Source organism: Gymnodraco acuticeps, unplaced genomic scaffold (genome assembly GCF_902827175.1).
Source record: "Gymnodraco acuticeps unplaced genomic scaffold, fGymAcu1.1, whole genome shotgun sequence".
Classification (NCBI taxonomy): Eukaryota; Metazoa; Chordata; class Actinopteri; order Perciformes; family Bathydraconidae; genus Gymnodraco; species Gymnodraco acuticeps.
In genome coordinates, this window is record NW_022992126.1 from 2807948 (window position 1) to 2825602 (window position 17655).

The 17655-nt window shown below is 40.4% G+C and overlaps 2 protein-coding genes and 1 long non-coding RNA gene across 12 annotated transcripts in view; 2 read left to right on the forward strand and 1 right to left on the reverse strand.

Annotated features, from left to right (window-relative positions):
- nfixb (nuclear factor I/Xb) overlaps positions 1–8811 on the forward strand; it is a 92974-nt gene extending 84163 nt beyond the window's left edge. For 8 of the 10 annotated variants that reach the window (XM_034203375.1, XM_034203379.1, XM_034203378.1 and 5 more), the window contains 2 exons: positions 629–717; positions 4153–8811. In XM_034203375.1, coding sequence (XP_034059266.1) covers positions 629–717; positions 4153–4167 — 104 coding nt within the window. In that variant the 3' untranslated portion in view covers positions 4168–8811. The remainder of the gene's footprint in view (positions 1–628; positions 718–4152) is intronic. The other 2 variants (XM_034203380.1, XM_034203383.1) reach the window with 1 other exon arrangement.
- Positions 8812–9240: 429 nt separating this feature from the next.
- On the reverse strand, positions 9241–11657 carry LOC117537949. The gene is made up of 4 exons (XR_004567798.1): positions 11465–11657; positions 10256–10414; positions 10053–10181; positions 9241–9974 (listed from the first exon to the last, which is right to left on the reverse strand). It is a non-coding gene; the product is annotated as an uncharacterized LOC117537949 (long non-coding RNA).
- Positions 11658–13875: 2218 nt separating this feature from the next.
- On the forward strand, positions 13876–17574 carry rnf11a (ring finger protein 11a). Its single transcript, XM_034203496.1, has 3 exons — positions 13876–14321; positions 15127–15299; positions 15971–17574. Exons 1-3 carry the CDS (start codon positions 14223–14225, stop codon positions 16140–16142), a joined length of 444 nt encoding a protein of 147 aa, XP_034059387.1. The 5' UTR covers positions 13876–14222; the 3' UTR covers positions 16143–17574.
- The last annotated feature ends 81 nt before the right edge of the window (positions 17575–17655 follow it).

The following is a 17655-nucleotide window of genomic DNA, read 5'->3' on the forward strand; positions in this document are numbered from 1 at the left end:
CCCATCCTCTCGACCTGAATCAAGAAAAAGTTCTACTCGGCCCCCACGTTGGAGTCCAGTGAGCACAACTGCCCTAAATTTGATCCTGTGGCATCACTGAGTGGTGTCACTTTGAATGAAAGGTGCTCCTATTAAGCTATCAAACGTAAATGGAGCATTGGTTACCACCGGGGATGAATACAGTTCCTCCATCCCTATTATTATTATGTCCATAGTGAGCTCTCAGTGGTTTTCTATGATTACCGAGGCTTAATCCTGAGGCCAGGGGCTGCTGAGGAGTGTCTGTATCAAACAGCACAGCCATATTTGGGGGAAATAGCTACTTTATGTTAGTGCTAATCATTTCAGACTCTACATCCCCTTGTTAACCACGGATTACATTCTTGAGTGAATGAAAATAACAACAAACCTGCCCACAAAATGAATAAATCTTCCATTTGAATAATAGGGCATCAGTATTCCTGACCCTTACTGTCTTTTCCCAGTAATTCTTTTGACAGTGAATTGTAGTCATAGTATTGATATCTTTTTTTAAACATTAAATTACAAGAGTATCAAACTCTACTATGAGTTCAGTGTGTATGTGTGTGTGTAAAAAGCATGTACACACTTCTCTCCCTGTTTATAGCATACTCCACGCCAGGCTCCACAGCTCCCAACCGGTTTGTCGGCATCGGAACACGGGACAACTTTCTGAATATTCCCCAGCAGACTCAGGTACCCCGCCAACCTCCCTCATTTAATTAACATCCACCCATCCTCCTTCCTCTCCCTCCTCCTCCCCTGTTTTATGTCTTTTTCATCCTTTTTGCTGCAAGCGTGACACTCCACGTAGATGAAACATCACAGTGCTCCGTTACTGGAGGCATCTTCGGGTTGAACGGGACAGGCATGTCATTCCGAGCGAAGGCTGTGAAACAGAGGCAGTATTCAGACAATGGCTCTGCATTTGCAACCTGCTACACGCACTGATTCAGCCCATGGAACCAGTATTGATCAACAGTTTGTCACCACTACTCATCATAAATGTTGCCTTCATTATTTTTACTCAATCAGATTCTTATATTGGCAAATAAATACAAAAACAAAGTCCACTCTCAAGTTTTTTCTCAAAAGCTTTTATCACATCACAGATCAGTGGAATGAGTTGGCTCAGTTTTGAATGGAGATGGTTCAGTGGACTCTACAGCTGTTATAAAGAGCTATTTAAGGGCTGAACGTAAACAGAAGCATGTCAATTATAACTGAGCAAACTCAAACCTTAACTTAAATGGTAAAAGCTTTAGAAAAAGCTAGCAAGTGGACCTTGAGTTGTGATTGTTTTGTCAAACTATTGTTACTACTACTATGTTTTACAAAAGTTGAATTCAGCTTTAAAACTTCCATGAAGCTGTTGTGCTTGTTTGAGTTTGTATTCTACTTGCACACATTTTACATAATTCCATTTTAATAATATAATACTTGCAGGGGAATATTATTGTGGTCAAGGGGAGGCAATTATATCACATCGACAATATATTGTTTGGGAACTTGTCACCTACATTGACACAAAGTGTTGCCCATGTATCAAGGCCTTTAGTTTCAGTTGGGGTTTAGTGTGTACCGCAGTAGTTTCACCCACAGAGAAGGAAAGCAGTGCCAGCTAGTTTCAGCTCCAGCCGTGTTGATGTATCTCTGCTCGGCCCCACAGTGTGTATTAGTGCAGCAGTAGTGAACTACATTGTGGTCTCAGCTTTGGCTTCGCTCTGCCACTGGGCTGCAGTGTCTTGGGCCTCCTCCATCACCAACACAACTTTTCTCATTAGGGGCTAACCGCACCTGCCTGCAGCCAGCTCGGCTCTCCTGTCCTCCCCACACATGGAAACAATCTGCATTCCTCTTCGGCACAGCTCTGCTCGCCCTCACCCCTCCCTCCCTCCCTCCCCTCATGCATCAGCAGCCCACCCTCGCTCTGTTTCTCTCTCTCCTCCTGCTGCTCCCTCTACTCTTTTCGAGATCCCCACCTGCACCACTCTCACACAGATGTAGACCTGGCACCGAGGGGACATCCAAACACCATCCAAATGAGTGTGAGCGCGTATGCTCACACTCGCATGCACTTCAACTCGGTGCCAAAACCTCGTTTTCTCCCCTAAAAAACAACAGGGCTTTAACAACAGCTTACATCTGTTCCCAGCGCTTATTAGCCCCAGCTATTGCTATATCAAACATCATTGAAAAATGTCCACTTTGAACATTTCAGCTGGGTATACGGCACGCCCAGCGAGAACCTCGGCACTGATATCAACTGCTCCCAGTAAGCTGAGCCTAGTAGGTCAGTAATAACCCAGCCAGAGTGAGTAACAGAGGTGTCTGCCTATCCTGCTGTTCTCTGGCATATGGAGAGGTGCAGACGACGGCCCTGCCAACACGCCTCGTCGTCCTCTGGCCAACTAGCTGAGACAGAGAGAGAGAGAGAGAGTCTTCCCAAGGAGCAGAGAAAAGCTGGTCTGAGGAGCTCTCTGGTGGTGAGACCCTAGCCCTGCAGGAGGAGAGAGCGGAATAGGGGGACATGTAGGAAAAGGGTAGGAGGGACTGAGAGAAACGGAGGGAAAAATGTGAGAGGGAGTTAGTTGAAGCTCGCTGCACTCCACAGTCACGTCCCGGCTGTCTGGTTGCCCGCAGCAACCAGACATGATGTCATAGGCAGTTGAACTTGGACTTGAAGGGGGGGGTTAGAGAGAGGGGGTCACTTTCCGCTGCCCAAGGATTACACTGGGAGAGCCAGGGTGAGAGAGGGAGAGGAAAAGAGAAGGGGGTTAAGGGAAGTCGGAGCCAGGAGGAGGAGTTATCTACAAACACCAAAGAATCATGGGAGGCAGAGGTGGTGGAGGATAGACGGAGGTTGAAGGGGAGGGGGGGGGTTCGAACCCTCTCTGGGTTTTGCTAGAAAGGGAGACAACAGAGAGTTTGCTGTTAAAGGTGGGGTGATCTGCTGCTCTCCCCGGCCGAGGCCTGAGGAATGTCAGCTGCAGCCAGAACAGAGCGGCCTGTGCCAACTCTGCCCTCTTATCAAACTGAGAAACCGGATCCGGAGAAGCTGCCCTCAATAGCTCTACAGTGTAGCCTGAGACCACTCGGGCCCGCACAGCAGAGACTTATTAAGAGGATCGCCTTACATGTAAACTGGTAGCGCATGATAGAGCATATAGTCCTGTGTTTGCTCATTGGAAAGCCATTCAGGCTGATACAAAAACGAATGCCCTAATGCTATTTCTTGCTCTGAAATAACACATGTGTTTTTCACGAGTAAAACCCCTCAGAGTCAGCCCTCTTAAAAGCAGCATGCGGTGAAGTTGAAGGTACTAACTTTTTCAACACTGTACGGGACAGCTGAGCTCAGCAAGTACATTGGTGCTGGAGAAAAGGAGGAGAATGGGGCCACCTAGTGGATGAAGGAGTATTCATACTAGTGATTCTCAAGGCTTGTAAACCGGGTTTAGGATAACAAAGCAACTTTGACTCGCGACCCCTTTCACATTGCATTGTTCCTCGTTGTGAGTAATTCAAGTAAATAGTACATGTTTTTACTTAATTTTGGGGTTCTGAAGAGGTAAACTTATCCAGTAATTTGCGAGAAGAAATGTGTTTTATGTAGCAGAAATGTGTTTTGTTTTTGTTTCCTATTGTTTGCCCTTGGGTCTATATTATGACCCTTTGTGGAGTATACCAAATTCAAATAAATATAAAACTGGTTATAATAGGATAGTATAATGTGAAGAGCATTAAAAGATGGCAACATTTACAGATGTATCGAACATTATCCTCTACAGCTGTCCCGTTGTTATGAACCAATATCATGTTTGTAGTTTAGTCTTTTCAGCGTCTTTTCAATTGCAACAACTTCCATCATTTCTTTTTTACGGGTTTGAGTTTACAACATGGTTCAAAGTTCACTCTGTAAGATGCCGTTTTGTGCTCATACCTCACACCGTTTCATACTCTGCTAATCCCCCCCCCTCACCTCTCTTCTTGAATATACAATATCTTGCATGTCTATAGGTAAGGTTCTGTATGTTTTGTTCTTTTGCGCTGCAAGACTGAGAATTATAAACTGAATTTAAAGGTTAATCTGTTGAATAAAGACTAATGATTTGTTTTCCTTTTCCACAGTCCTGGTTCCTCTGACAAGGCCTCTCAGAATCAGGAGCTAAAATTGTGTCATGAAATTGGAGATTTGAAAAACAAACACATCACCGCTGCTTAAGAACAGACTGCTGACACTAAAAGGTCTTTCTCTCTAGCCAACACTATTCAAAGTACTACTACAGACCCCCCCCCCCCACAAGAGGACTCCCAATCCAACAGAATTCGAACAGGAACGTTCGCCCTCCTCTACGCAGGACGCTTCAATGAGATGGACAGGCTCAGAATGCAAGAAGAGGAAGATGAGGAACTGTCTCTCACACACCACAAAATGTCAGAAATGAAACACAATATGGCAAACTGACCATTATACATTTGTTGTTTCTTTTGTTTTATGATTTCCTTTTTTAATTTTGTTGTCTCCACAATGAAACTCCATGCATTGGCCAGGAGATCCAAAAATGTTAGTGGTAAAAGTCTAAATCGTATGTGCAAGTTGACAAAAATTGCACACATCCCTATCTTTGTATTTCGCCATGCACTTACCCCCCAGGTGCAAATCCCACCTGACCCCACCCCCTCCCCCCCAGCATTGCCCAGGGTCCAGACCGTCATCCACAGCCACATGCCTGTGTGTGTGTTGCCACACTCTGCCGCTCAATTCGCTCAGCCCTGAACCTCTTTTCATTTCTGATTGGCCAATCATGGTGACACCATCAAATGGTGTGACATATATGCACTAAGTGGCTGGTCTTTGTTTACCTGTCAAAGTATCAGGGCGTCCTGCTGTGGGAGAAGTGATAGCCATGAGGCGAGTGCGTGCGAGTGAACACAAGACAGACAGTCAGTCATAACACTAACTCTACACGTGCTCTTTCGTCCCATCACCTATGCACTATTAATTTTTAACAAGGGATGAACAGTATTGCACATCGATGGTCAGACAAGCGATTAGGGAAGTGAGTCGAGGCTGGCGGCCTCCGCAGGGATGTGGCTAATACTTAAGTCTAGGCCCTGAAACATGCAGCACACACATAAACACACACACGCATGCTTGCAGACAGTATACCACAGACCATCGTCTCCAGAACAGTCTGTCACATAACCACCCATAACATCATCTTGTTAGACAAGGAATTTAATTTACAGTTATGCACATGCAGCATCAGATTCATATTATTAGCTTTCAATTTGTTTTTAGGTGTTTTCTTGCGATTTTCCTTTTTTTGCCAGATTTGCTTTTGGTTTTTGTCCCACTTGGATTGTTTTAACTTTTTCTTGCATGCCATAACACTTTTTCTTTAGTTTGCAGTAATACGTTTAGTATCATGCTCAGATTTCAGCGAAACGGTAACAGCAGTTTCTCAAATCTCTCACTTTTGGACAGCACAGTAACAACAACTCATCACATGCATCCCTTGCATTGCTTTACCCTTTATCCCTTAGTCCACTCACAGAGAAATCCTGAGGACTACACACACACATACACACACACACACACACACAAACACACGTAAAATGCACACTAAAACCACCAACAACCTGACATAATATAATAAAGGGCATCCTTTATATTTGGTTCTCCAAACTGCCTTTGTTAATGGTTTTTCATTGACTTAAGAATTGTCTTTTTAATTTGAGATATTTTTTATATGTTCACATTGAAATTTGCTATTGGTATTATTTTCATCATGACACAATCCAACAAAAGCCGACCTCACAAAATAACTGGACTGCCTAGCTGTTGGTTCTTTTTTGCAGGGATTGTAAGCAGGGCTGAGACCCTAATCTCAGCCTCTAGTAACATTAGCTCTATGTACTAAAACCATATAATAAGACTATAACAATATATGAAAGTGCCTCTGTATTCCCTTCATGCAATTAGTAATAACTTCAGGTTCTCTTCCCACATATAAGCTAAAGCTACAGGGAATGGTAGCGTTGGTGCATGTGGAACCATTGGCCTACGACAGATCTTTATAGAAGACTGCAAACTTTTTTTGTAAAGACACAGAGAGAGATCTTATACATATATATTTATGATATATGCTCCTTTTTACCTTTTACTACATGAGCTGATTGGCAGTCTAGTTATTTTCTGACTCCCTTCCCCCCCCCCCCCCCCAACCTGTTTCAGTAACATCACCTTACTGTTACCAGTACGAATCGAATGACACACGCCATCTGCAGAGCAGCATTATAATACCTAGATAAACATGTCAAAAATCGACAGTAGGTTTGAAGAAGAAAAAAAAAGTGTTTTTTGATGGAAAGTATTATTATTGAAAAATATGTGTCGATTGAGCCACGTGCAATGCATTGGGTAGATCATTGTGTTTGTCTGTTAGAGATTTTTAAGAAAGCTAAGAGAAAAGTGAAAAAAAATGTATTTGTTTCAAGTCCATGTGCTCCGGGACTCTAAACTAGAGGGCCATGAAAAATCCTAGTCTTTGTAAGTTGGGGGTATTTGTTTTTATTTCCTTTGTCTCTTTTTTAATGTTTTATGTGTAATCAGTTGTTTATACAAATGTGGGAGGGCTGAAGGAAAAAAATCTACATAACTTGAGAAAAGATTATTCTCTATCAGATGAAAAACTGGTGCTTTAACAGTATAAAGTACATTCAGAATTATTGTAAATGAATGGTAATGAACAAAAATACCAGACCATTTAGGAAACAGCATTATTCCTCTCTATTTTTATTCTTCTTCTATTTGTATTGAGTGGGGGGAGAGGTTCCTTTTCCTTAAGGTTGTGACACAAAAGGCATTTTGGTTCAACCTTTAGAAAAACAAAAACAAACCTATTGTGTTCAGACACTTCAAATGATTTACCTGTGCCCTGCCTGAAACTCACCAGCAGAAACCCTGTTACCCCTGTAGTGCGGGAGATGCTTCACATCCAGAAATATTGTATCCCTATGATCATATTGATATGTTCCTGAAGCTAGAGCTGAATACAAATCAGCAGGTTGTGTTAAGACCCACTTGAAATGGAAATAGTATTAAGATAGACCTTTTGTATTGTGCGCAGATAACGGAAAAGGGGCATCAACATTATTGTAAAATCAGGAAAAAACCTGAAGTCTAAATGATTTTTGAAGCAGGCAGCAGGTGAGCCTCTCCCCTGTTCCACCCCCTCCTCTGTAAATGACTCTTATAGTGCTTGTGCTGTAGTGTATAGTTTCCCAGCAGTTAAAGGTTGTCCCTTAAAAGTGCCTTTTGTTCACAGACTCCATTTTGTAATCCAGATCGCCCCTCTTTTTTTCCCGAAGCGGCTCGAGGTAGCAGGTTGCCCCTGAGTGCAGCGAGGAGGCAAAAGGTTGCTAAGCACTCAGGGACTACTTTTTTCCTCCTGCCTTCGAAATGAATCCCCTCCATTGTACTTCCCCTATATCCTCTCTTCCTTTTCAAAGCTGTATATATATATACATATATATATATATATATATATATAGTACAAAAGGAAACTGGTGTGAATTAGTTCTTTACTTTTTATTGATAAATGATGAAAAAAAAAACATTTTTTGAAAAGGCAAAAAAACTTGTTCTCGTTCAGCTCTTGCTTTTTTCTTCCCCTCTGTCTCCACTGTCTGTTTTCTCTTAGACACTGGAGTAGTCTGTAACTGTGTGTCCGTCACTCTCCGTCTCTCTCTCTCTCCTATCCTCTCCGCTGATGGGAGGGTGAAAAAAAAATATTGCCGAAAAACTTTTGTCTGAGCAGAATGCAGTTAGCTCACATGTTATTCTTGTCTGTATGCTTCACATTGTATTACCATACCCATCTTCTTCAGCTTCTCCATTCAACAGCTAATGTAAGTGAACAAATTACGCTGACGGGCTTTTGGGGGTGTCCTTGGGTGGGTTAGGAAAGGAAGACGGGTTCAGGGGTTTGGGTTGAGGGTGATTTACGGAGATTAACGGGGTATGGAGGGCTGGATGAACTGCTTTGGGATGTTGGAAAGGGGCTGCTTTGACTAGGAAAAGAGTTTGCTCTTTTGTTTTAGCTATTTATTTTCACCTTTGTTTATCCCCCCCCCTCCCTTTTTTTTGTTTAATTTTAATTTGGATTTCTTTGAATCTTTGCTATCAGGGTATGCTGTCGTTTAGGCTCTCTTAGAGAATGCCTTTGGACTGTAAATGAAAGCTACAAGCACCTTATGAGCGGACTTGTCCTACACGGGGCTGAAAGAGGGGGGTTTGCATTTCCAGGACATATCCACTTAAACCAATCTTTTAAAGTGAAGTATTATTGTTCACGGTGGGTCTCACACAGAGAAACCCTCAGCAGTATTAACCATTTACAACACACCAACCATAAAGATAAAAGGCCAGCATGAACCTGATCTCTCAGAGTTATTTTGAGGATTCAGGGAAGTCCCTCCATGTTTCTCCTCTGACCACCTCATGCTGGACTGCTCCGTGTCTTTGTTCTGTTTATTTTTTGTTCTTTATCTTTTTAATCGTGTATGGTTATCGGTGTATAAAGCAGCACCCTTAGCCCCCCTGACTCCCAGCTCTTCTACGCCTCTGTCTAAGCTCTCAGCGCAGCACCACTTCTTTGTGAGAACACCCCCAGAGCTCTAGGTGAAATGCATGTGTTAATTACAGTTTCTTTTCCATAAGAAGAAAAACACAGTTTGAGAAGAGCAGCACCCGATTGAATAAAAAGGATGTTCTTGACTGTATCGTCTTGTTGTGCCTTGTCCTTCTTTCTGTAGACTATTGACGAACTAAGGAATCAGCTCTGCAGATGCATATCATATTAATATTATTATGTATGTCACAATAATCACAATATAGTTTACATACAACAATCTAATAATAAATGTCAGTAAACTTGTCTTCGTGTACCTAGTGCAGTATAAATATGAGCTATTACATAATGTTTAACATTACCTGCTACACTACCAAATGACCATTGTAAACATGTTGGCAGGCTAACTTTAGCATATGGCTAGGCTACAGCCTCACAGAGCAGCAGCATGGCTGTTGACCTTTACCTTCATCGTAGCTATATCTATAACTATGTAGGCATAAGTATTTTAAAACATTAACATTAATGTATTTTTAAGTTTTCTTTGTAGCAGACAAGCAAGGAAACTGAATCTTTTAAGCAGGCTTCAGTTAAGTTTATTAAAACAATCGGGAAAGTGACAATACAATTTGTTTCAAAATGTTCATTTAAATAAACATTAAAAAATTAAAATAAAAGAATTGTACCAATTGTACCTGTACATTTGATCCAAGTACTCTAAGCTTAATGACTGTGAATTAAGTATTCTCACTATTTAGTACCCTGTTGCACATGCTTCCATTAAACAAGCTCAGAGGAGATAGACAAAAAAGTGCTAAAAATGAAGCTGCAGAGATCAACATGTATTGACTTAAAGCTCAAGGTCAAGCTACAAAAATAATTCATTCTACAATTCCCTACATTTTACCAAAAAAAATATCCTCATTCATAAATGCCCATGTCCATATAATTAAACATAATAGTTTGTAACAGTCTGTAAAAATTATCATTATGTATTTTTTTAAGAATAAGAGTTTTACGTAGTATTTGTATTTGTAGTATTTGGCAAAGATGTGCATGAAAAAGCAAAGCGCTACATGATCAATGTAGCTGCAAATAACTTGGATGAAAATAAATGAAGGCTGAATTAACATATTTGAACATCTTTTGCCCCAACATGAAGCAAAGTGCTCACTCAACAGTACCATTTATCAGTGTTTCGGTGCATTTTTAGGAACCCGTAAATGCAGGTTTTAGTTTTTAGAGCTGTAGGACAGTTGGTCTCCAGCCTGGACCTTCTGGATGGCTGATCAGCGTTCTCCTCTATGTTTAGGACTAAAAGAGAAGAAAGTAAGTGTTTTTTAGTGTTTTGGAAAAGGGAAATTAGTATGTAACTAAAAACGACCTACCTACCTATGATGTAGGCTCAGTTTCCTGCACTGGGTGGGACTCTTCATTATCAGAGGGATTGTCCTCTTGTCCTTCCTTTGGAGGAGACTGGGGTCCATTTTGATCTATCAGCAGTGGTGGAGCTGGTTCACCCTGGAAGTTGAAAGATTTAACACAAATGTAGGGGTCTCGTACCATCAACTCCACATTTTTGAGGACACACTTACCTCTGCATAATGTAAAGATTCTGGTGAAGGACTTGTCTCTTGGACTGGAAGGGCGACAAATGGTATTGCAGCATACTGAGGGAACGGTGTAGGACAGCAACAAATGCCCTGATTCACAGAGGGTGGAGGAGGGAGTGGTGGTGGTGGTGGAGCTGTTGCCTAAATCAGAATTAGAATAACTGTATTAGTTGCACAAAGGCGACATTTACATTTTTACAGCAAAAATAGCTAAATATTCAATAAGAGGCATGCACAAAATATTAAAGATTACACAGATTACCATTTACAAAAGTACACATCCAGATGGACAACAATAAGTACCTGTGCAAGTATTTAAAAACAAACAAATAGCATGTGGAAAGTAGTGTGATAGCATCCAGATAACTGTAGTGAAATTAAATAATATATTGCACCTGATATTTACAGATGTTGTTAAATAAATTGAATAGTCTAACTAAGAGACAGCAGCCAGTAATGATAATAATCGTAAAGCGTATAAGTCATATTGCACAACAGAGGTGTTATAGTTGTATAATGGTGTTGTAAATGACTGACATTAGGATAAGCCAACTCCACAATTGTATACAAGACTAAACTGGTAGGCTACTATTAGCCTCTGGACAGAGCTAATGAATAAACATGCTTCGTTATTAGGCACAACAAACAAACACAAATAAATAAACTGAGCACTCCAGCATTTACCTGCAGGATCTGACTTTGTCAATAAACACTTGCTTTAACCTATTTCTCTTTGCATGTGTGTGAGCCAAGACGATAACCATAACAAGACTGCTGTGCTCTATTAACAAAATACACTTTCCGAGTGGGTGAGTTTGAGTGAAAGGAATTCAGATTTACATTACGTTACTTAGCTGGCATCAGATCATAATGTGGGGAGTTCAAAATGAACGGGAAATGTCATCGAATTTGAGTTTTTAAACACTCAGATTAAAGGATTACTGGTGGTGGATGTAGCTATGATTTTAAGATGTATGTAATACAGTAAATATGGCGACACCTAGTCCTATATGCATATTATCGTAAAAAAAAACACACCCATGCAGCACCGCAGAAATGAGCAGGTAAGGTAAACTATCCCACATTTTAAATATTTCGCTAGGCCTACAAGGGTATGTATAAGAACAAAATATGTGTTACCATCAGGACAGTGTATTTATTACTATGTCATGCGTTGCCTGTTTCTCTTACCATTTATCAGTCCTTAAAGTCTCAGAATCAGCACTGGACGGAAGTGGAGCAAGGCGAAACACACAGAGGTCAGAACAAAAGTTTCTCTCCACTAACAAATGTTAAAACAAAACAAAATAACAGTGGCGTGCCTTCACAGTCTTCATGTTAGCTCCTAATTTACTTCACATCCCGTCCGAGAAAACTAACATCCTGTACAACTTCAGAGTAAAACAAATAAGAAAAATCGGACTGCCATGTGTATTTGTAGATGGAAAAAATACCCTAAAATATTGGCAAAAACGGTATTATACAGGTCAATATTAACTGGGTTGCGAACAGTTTTGGGGGAATATTAACACACAGTTGTGTTTCAACAATCATAGAGATAATTCGGAGTTTGATTTGTATGGTGTTTGCACTTATTGTAAGTCGCTTTGGATAAAAGCGTCAGCTAAATTATATGTAATCGTAATGTAATGTAATAATAATTCAAAGTGCCTATTTGTTTTTACAGGAGTCAGCCTGAGCCTGTGTTTGACTTTTTTTTTTGTAAAGTCACAAAGCTCAGTTAAACAGAGTAGAGACATATCATTAAAGCACACAATAAACAGTACATCAACATTGCCCTGCTTAATTAAATATATTTCAATTCAAATAAGCTTTATTGGCATGGCCATATCAAAACAAAGTGTTGCCAGAATGACCAGAACACATTGTACAAGGTGATACAACAATGATCATTGCTCAATTAGCTAACCTCTGAATGTTATGAGTTGGCCTTTATATGGTTTCCTATAATAACTTTCATATTGTCATATAGTATTTTGTACAAACTCTCTAAAAAATAAAACTTGAGTATTTTCATTTTATTTTGCTTTTTCTATTCTTTTTAGGGCCGGGACTTTAACGCGTTAATTAAGATTAATTAATTACACAAAAATTAACGCGTTAAAAAAATTAACGCATTTTAATCGCACTTATTTTTGCACCGCGGAACGTTTCTCACTGGATGAGTTTCAGGCGTACCGATTATACTGGAGCACCAACTAACGTTCATGACTTCAGACAACAACAAACCACAGTGAACAACAGTGGGAAATGTTGTTTTAAAAAACGGACGGATGGAAGCGTCGATAAGAGCACGGTTGTGGGCAAATTATGCAAAAAGGAATTCGCATATCACCGCAGCACATCAAGCCTCAAGTATCACCTCAATGCAAAACATATAGCAGCTAGCGTGGACGTTAGCCTCTTTTATCGCGTTCACACCAAAAAGAGCCGGTACTAAAATTAGTTCACCCCACGAAAGTCCCTGCTAGAGAGCAGGGACTTTCGTACGGCTCTCTTGTGAGAAGAGAGCTATATGTCTGATTGGCTGGGATGATTGCAAACCACGCCCTGTAAAACTCCCAAAAAGTTTTGTGAAGCCGCCATTGTCGCCATATCCTCGCATTAGCATTATTAGCATTAGTCCAGCGCAGAAACGCAGAGAGACTAACTTATGGCAACACAAAATAAAACATGGGAGCGGTGGAGATGAGGAGGTGTCGGCGTTCTGGCGATTTACTCGGAAGGCTTCAGTAGAAGCTGCTGGGACTCCCAGCAGCTTCTACTGAAGCCAGTCCCCAACTCCGGGGACTTCCGGCCGGGGACTTTGGGCAGCAGTATACGCCGTGAAGTGGTTTGCGGCCTGCCAGTAAACCCAAAGAAGAAGAAGTGACGTCAGCGGCTTCATTTGCCTAATCCACCCCCAAGTTCAAAGAGTTCTCATGAACTAAGTTCTCATGATACTTTGTGGGAAAAGTACTGCGGTGTGAATGCGCCTAATGGTATACTAAAATCCATGTGAAAAAAATTGCTTCTCACTGTTCTCAGGTCAAATATGTATATGTGATTAAAAATGCGATTAATTTCGATTAATTCATTACAAAGCCTCTAATTAATTAGATTAATTTTTTTAATCGAGTCCCAGCCCTAATTCTTTTACATTTTGGAAGCAAATGTTGTAATTTTTAACCAACTACATTTATTTTACAGATGTATTTACAAATAACTTTATAATTTCAGATTTTCACACACACTTCTAAGAAAAACGTTCTAAATATGATGATTTGGTATAGATTAAAACCATCCAATATTATATTTAAGTAACTAAAACCAGGAGTGGGTTCACAGAAAATAAATTGGAATTAAGTTCAGAATGCCAGCTTTAAGTACATTTTCCCAATTGTACTAAAATACTTTAACATACTTAGTACCTCTTCTCGATGCAGTACCGTGCAATTGAGTAATTTTAGAGTATGTTATTACTACTTTTACTCAAGTAAAGATTCTGGATACTTTTTCCACCACTGCCAAATGATAATGCTTAAAAATGCTAAAAGTTTAAAGCACTTATTTTGAAAGTCTGAGGCGGAAATGTAGTGTTGTGCAAAGTTCCTGATGACGGTATTTCCGGTTTGTGTTTACATCCATGGTTAACACAAGAAGGCAACACATAACCAGACTCACTTTAAACACCTCGGTGTGACGGTTAAAATATATGTCACTAATTGTTCATCCATCCTCTGTGTAACAAAAAAAAGGCGTTTCTTCCGTCTAGAGAGCCACGTCGCGTCTCCCGTCGTGTTTCCGTCAAACTCCTCATGCAATGACTGCAAACTATCAGCTAACAGCGAGCTAAGCTACCGACAACTCGTCCAGACATTACCTAGTTCACTCCTGCTCAGTGTCCGCCCCTCAGAGTGAAGTCTCTCATGGTGGTCAGTTCACTTTAATGGGTAACTGCCTGTTTTCACAAGGTGCGGATGACCTGTCGCTGCTGAACGAATCTGAGGGGGGCAGTCTGCCCGGGGAGCCTCCGCCGCCCTACCAGGTGAGGAGCCGGGGCTCAGCGCCACTGCACCCCGGGGATCAGAAGCATGGCACCTCCATTAAATAAAGTCTACCAATCACTCTGTGTTATTGCTCTCAGCCAGTGGCTGAAGATAACTATGTACATTTACCCAAGTACTTAACTCAGGGGAATTTATCACTTGAGTATTTTTTATTAAATGCAATGTTATACATACAACTTTACTAATATTTAGTAAACTTTATTTTCGATTTCCCTGTGTGATACAAACAGGGAGGCCGTTTCTCACCATCCAAATAATATACATATATATACATACATACACACATACTCATACATAATATTGTAGACATCGAAGATGCGAATGTTTACTTTGTTCAATGTTCTGACAGCTCTAGTCCTTAGCTACAAACATATTATGATAATCTATCTAAAAATGATGCCTTGCTCTAGAAGTAACAACCAGACAGTTAATAAAGTAGTTAAACTTTGCACAACATTAAACAACAGTTAAAAAGGACAACATATTCAACATACACGTTGATGCAGCATATGAATCCAAATATATCATGTAAAACACTAACATAAATGATTAAGATGAGTATACAGGACACGATGATCCCACAATCTCCAATATCAGTGCTTTTATTTGATTGGTCCATTAATGTAAGATGGTAATTCTCCTGGTGTTGACAGAAGCACATGACCATCACCATTCATGATGTCTCCCTGCTGATTCATGGCAAGGTGCCAGAAACATGTTGTTGTTATGCAATGGCATCTTCATAAATGACTTGTATTGTCTGCTCTTCCTTTTTTTCTCCAGGAGCGCAGCCAGCATGTGCCAGTGTACCATCCCAACCCAGGGGAGAGTCGCTCTGCCTACCAGCTGACGGAGGAGGAGCAGGTCCGCATCGCCCAGCGCATCGGCCTCATCCATCACCTGCCTAAAGGCATCTTCAACCCGGGCTCCGATCCCACTGACAAGAAAGTTAAAGAGTGAGTCTAAAATGTCATTATTATGTTTTTGTAACCTTCTCTCTTTGTTGTGTTTGTTTCGGTCAAACACAATGACCGAGTGTATTTAGTATCATTTTTTTTAAATAAAGCTCCTCTCTGAGCCTTTGGTCAGAACATGATCCTGTCATGTTCAGCTAGTATACAAGTATATATATATTTATTGACCAATAAAAAACAAGATTGTAGTCAACATAATGATACTTTATTCAACATATTGTACAGCAGGGGACTTACATTGACAATGTAGATCAGAACGTGAACAGATGCACAGCCTACATCACCACTGTGACGATAATCTACACTTCTACACCACAGCCTGCAATATGAGGCCTTCTAAAAAATGGAAAAAAATAAACAATGTACCCCAAAATACCAATTGCATCATCTGCTCACTTCAGCAAACCTTAGCTTAATTTTCATTTTGTAGGGGTTGTTGGTATTTGTATTGTTTGACACAAATTGTACTCGCATTGGTTAAAATGAACATTTTGATTAATGAGGATATATTAAATATCAGCAAGGCGTCTTGAAGTTTACATGGGTCTACATCATTTGTCTGATAACTTGTTAAAGTGATTGATTTAAACTAATAGTTCAAAATGTATCTTAATACTTAAAGACTAGGAACTTCCTGTTTCTCTCTCCACCAGGTGTGTGATCTGCATGATGGATTTTGAGTATGGCGATCCCATCCGGTTCTTGCCCTGCCTTCACATCTACCACGTGGATTGCATCGACCCCTGGCTGATGCGCTCCTTCACCTGCCCCTCCTGCATGGAGCCGGTCGACGCAGCCCTGCTGTCCTCGTACGAAACCATCTGAGCCGCCCCATGCTGGCCGCTCCTGCCTGAAAGTAACTGCACCTTTATAGCCGACACTGTCCTAGCTGTTCAAACAGGTAGCCTCGGTGATGTGACATTATGCAGATGTTTGAAGGGTGTTTTAGATGCAGACAGCTGTAGAAAAACTGTGCCATACAGTACATTGCTTAAGTCTGATATGCACCTATTTAGAAGATGTTTGCCTTTTACAGTTGGACAATGTGCCAAATCAAGCTAGATGGAGAATATGTAAAGCTGTACATGTAGCATAATATTACTGTTAAGTAATTTCACTTTTGTATGACAGTCTATTTTAATTTGGGATTTCTATTCTTATGGAGTGCATGTCACCAATTGACTTCCCCCTTTCTAGCTGTAATGTGCAATATGTCTTATCAATAGAGAAAAATGCAGGAAATCTCTCTTTGATCTAGGGAAGGAACTGCGGTTTCAGCAACATGTGGCCTTTAATGTCACAAAAACACAGGCCTTTTATTCTGATATGCAATCATCAAAACACAGAAAAATAAACTTTTCTGAACTAAGTTATGCTAAGAGGTCCCAAGACCATTTGTCTACAGCACCAAGATATAGGATGTTGTCGTTTTGGATTGAAGTTGTTTGAAGATTGAATCTATTTAACTAGAGTCTGGTTGTTGGTACTGTAGGGTTTCCTTTGAAGCTGCTTTTATAAATGAGCATATGTTATTGCCTTCCCACAATATGAATCCTTCCCTTTGCTTCCTCGAGTTCGTGCTGCGTTTTGTTTAAGAAATAAGCCTTGAGTGTGTCCTTTGCTTGTTGATTGTTGTGTGTTTTAATATGTGTGTTCTTCAGGAGATTGTGGGTAGAGGTTGTGAATGAACCTTATTAACCTTAACCTCAGTTATAGACCTTGTAATAGTTCCCATCCTTTTGTTTTTAATTTAGAGCTGTTTTTAATTACCTTCTTCTAGCAAGTGATGCATTATAAGAGCTCCCTGGTGTGGTCTAAAAAAAAAATGCTCTTGTCTTTTGGTATTAGACATGTACTGTATCTGATACTGAATGCGTCATTTATAGCACAAACAATTAATGTAAAGCATTTTTTCAGCTTTTAAATATTTAGACACTCAAGTGACAATAAGAGGACATTTCTGATTTACTCAGGCTGCTGTGACTTTTTAAGGTTGAGGTTAGCCAATTCCTGTGAAGTACAATCATTTCTGACATGAGCTTTGTTTTTCTTAAAGTTATCCTCCAGGGGAAAACACATACCAGCACTGCACTGATTTGTGTCACAATGAATTAGGCCAGAAATAAAGTCAGAAATTGGCTCTGTCTGCTGTTAACAATCAGTTTGTGTTTTAATTTATAATGTTTGCCCTGGTGAGAAGATTTTAGAAAAAGTCATGAAACCACAATAAAAGTGGAAACCAAATTGTACATAACAATCATGTGTTGTCTTCTTTTTTGTGGTAAATCCAGACAGGAGTTATAGTTAACTGTTTATACACTGTTCAATAAGACCGAGG

What these genes read in the sequence shown, in the direction of transcription:
- rnf11a (XM_034203496.1), top strand. Translation starts at nt 14,223, where the DNA reads ATGGGTAACTGCCTGTTTTCACAAGGTGCGGATGACCTGTCGCTGCTG. An exon ending in AGCCTCCGCCGCCCTACCAG is followed by an intron (nt 14,322 to 15,126) that starts GTGAGGAGCCGG and finishes TTTTTTCTCCAG; the next exon opens with GAGCGCAGCCAGCATGTGCC. An exon ending in ACTGACAAGAAAGTTAAAGA is followed by an intron (nt 15,300 to 15,970) that starts GTGAGTCTAAAA and finishes TCTCTCCACCAG; the next exon opens with GTGTGTGATCTGCATGATGG.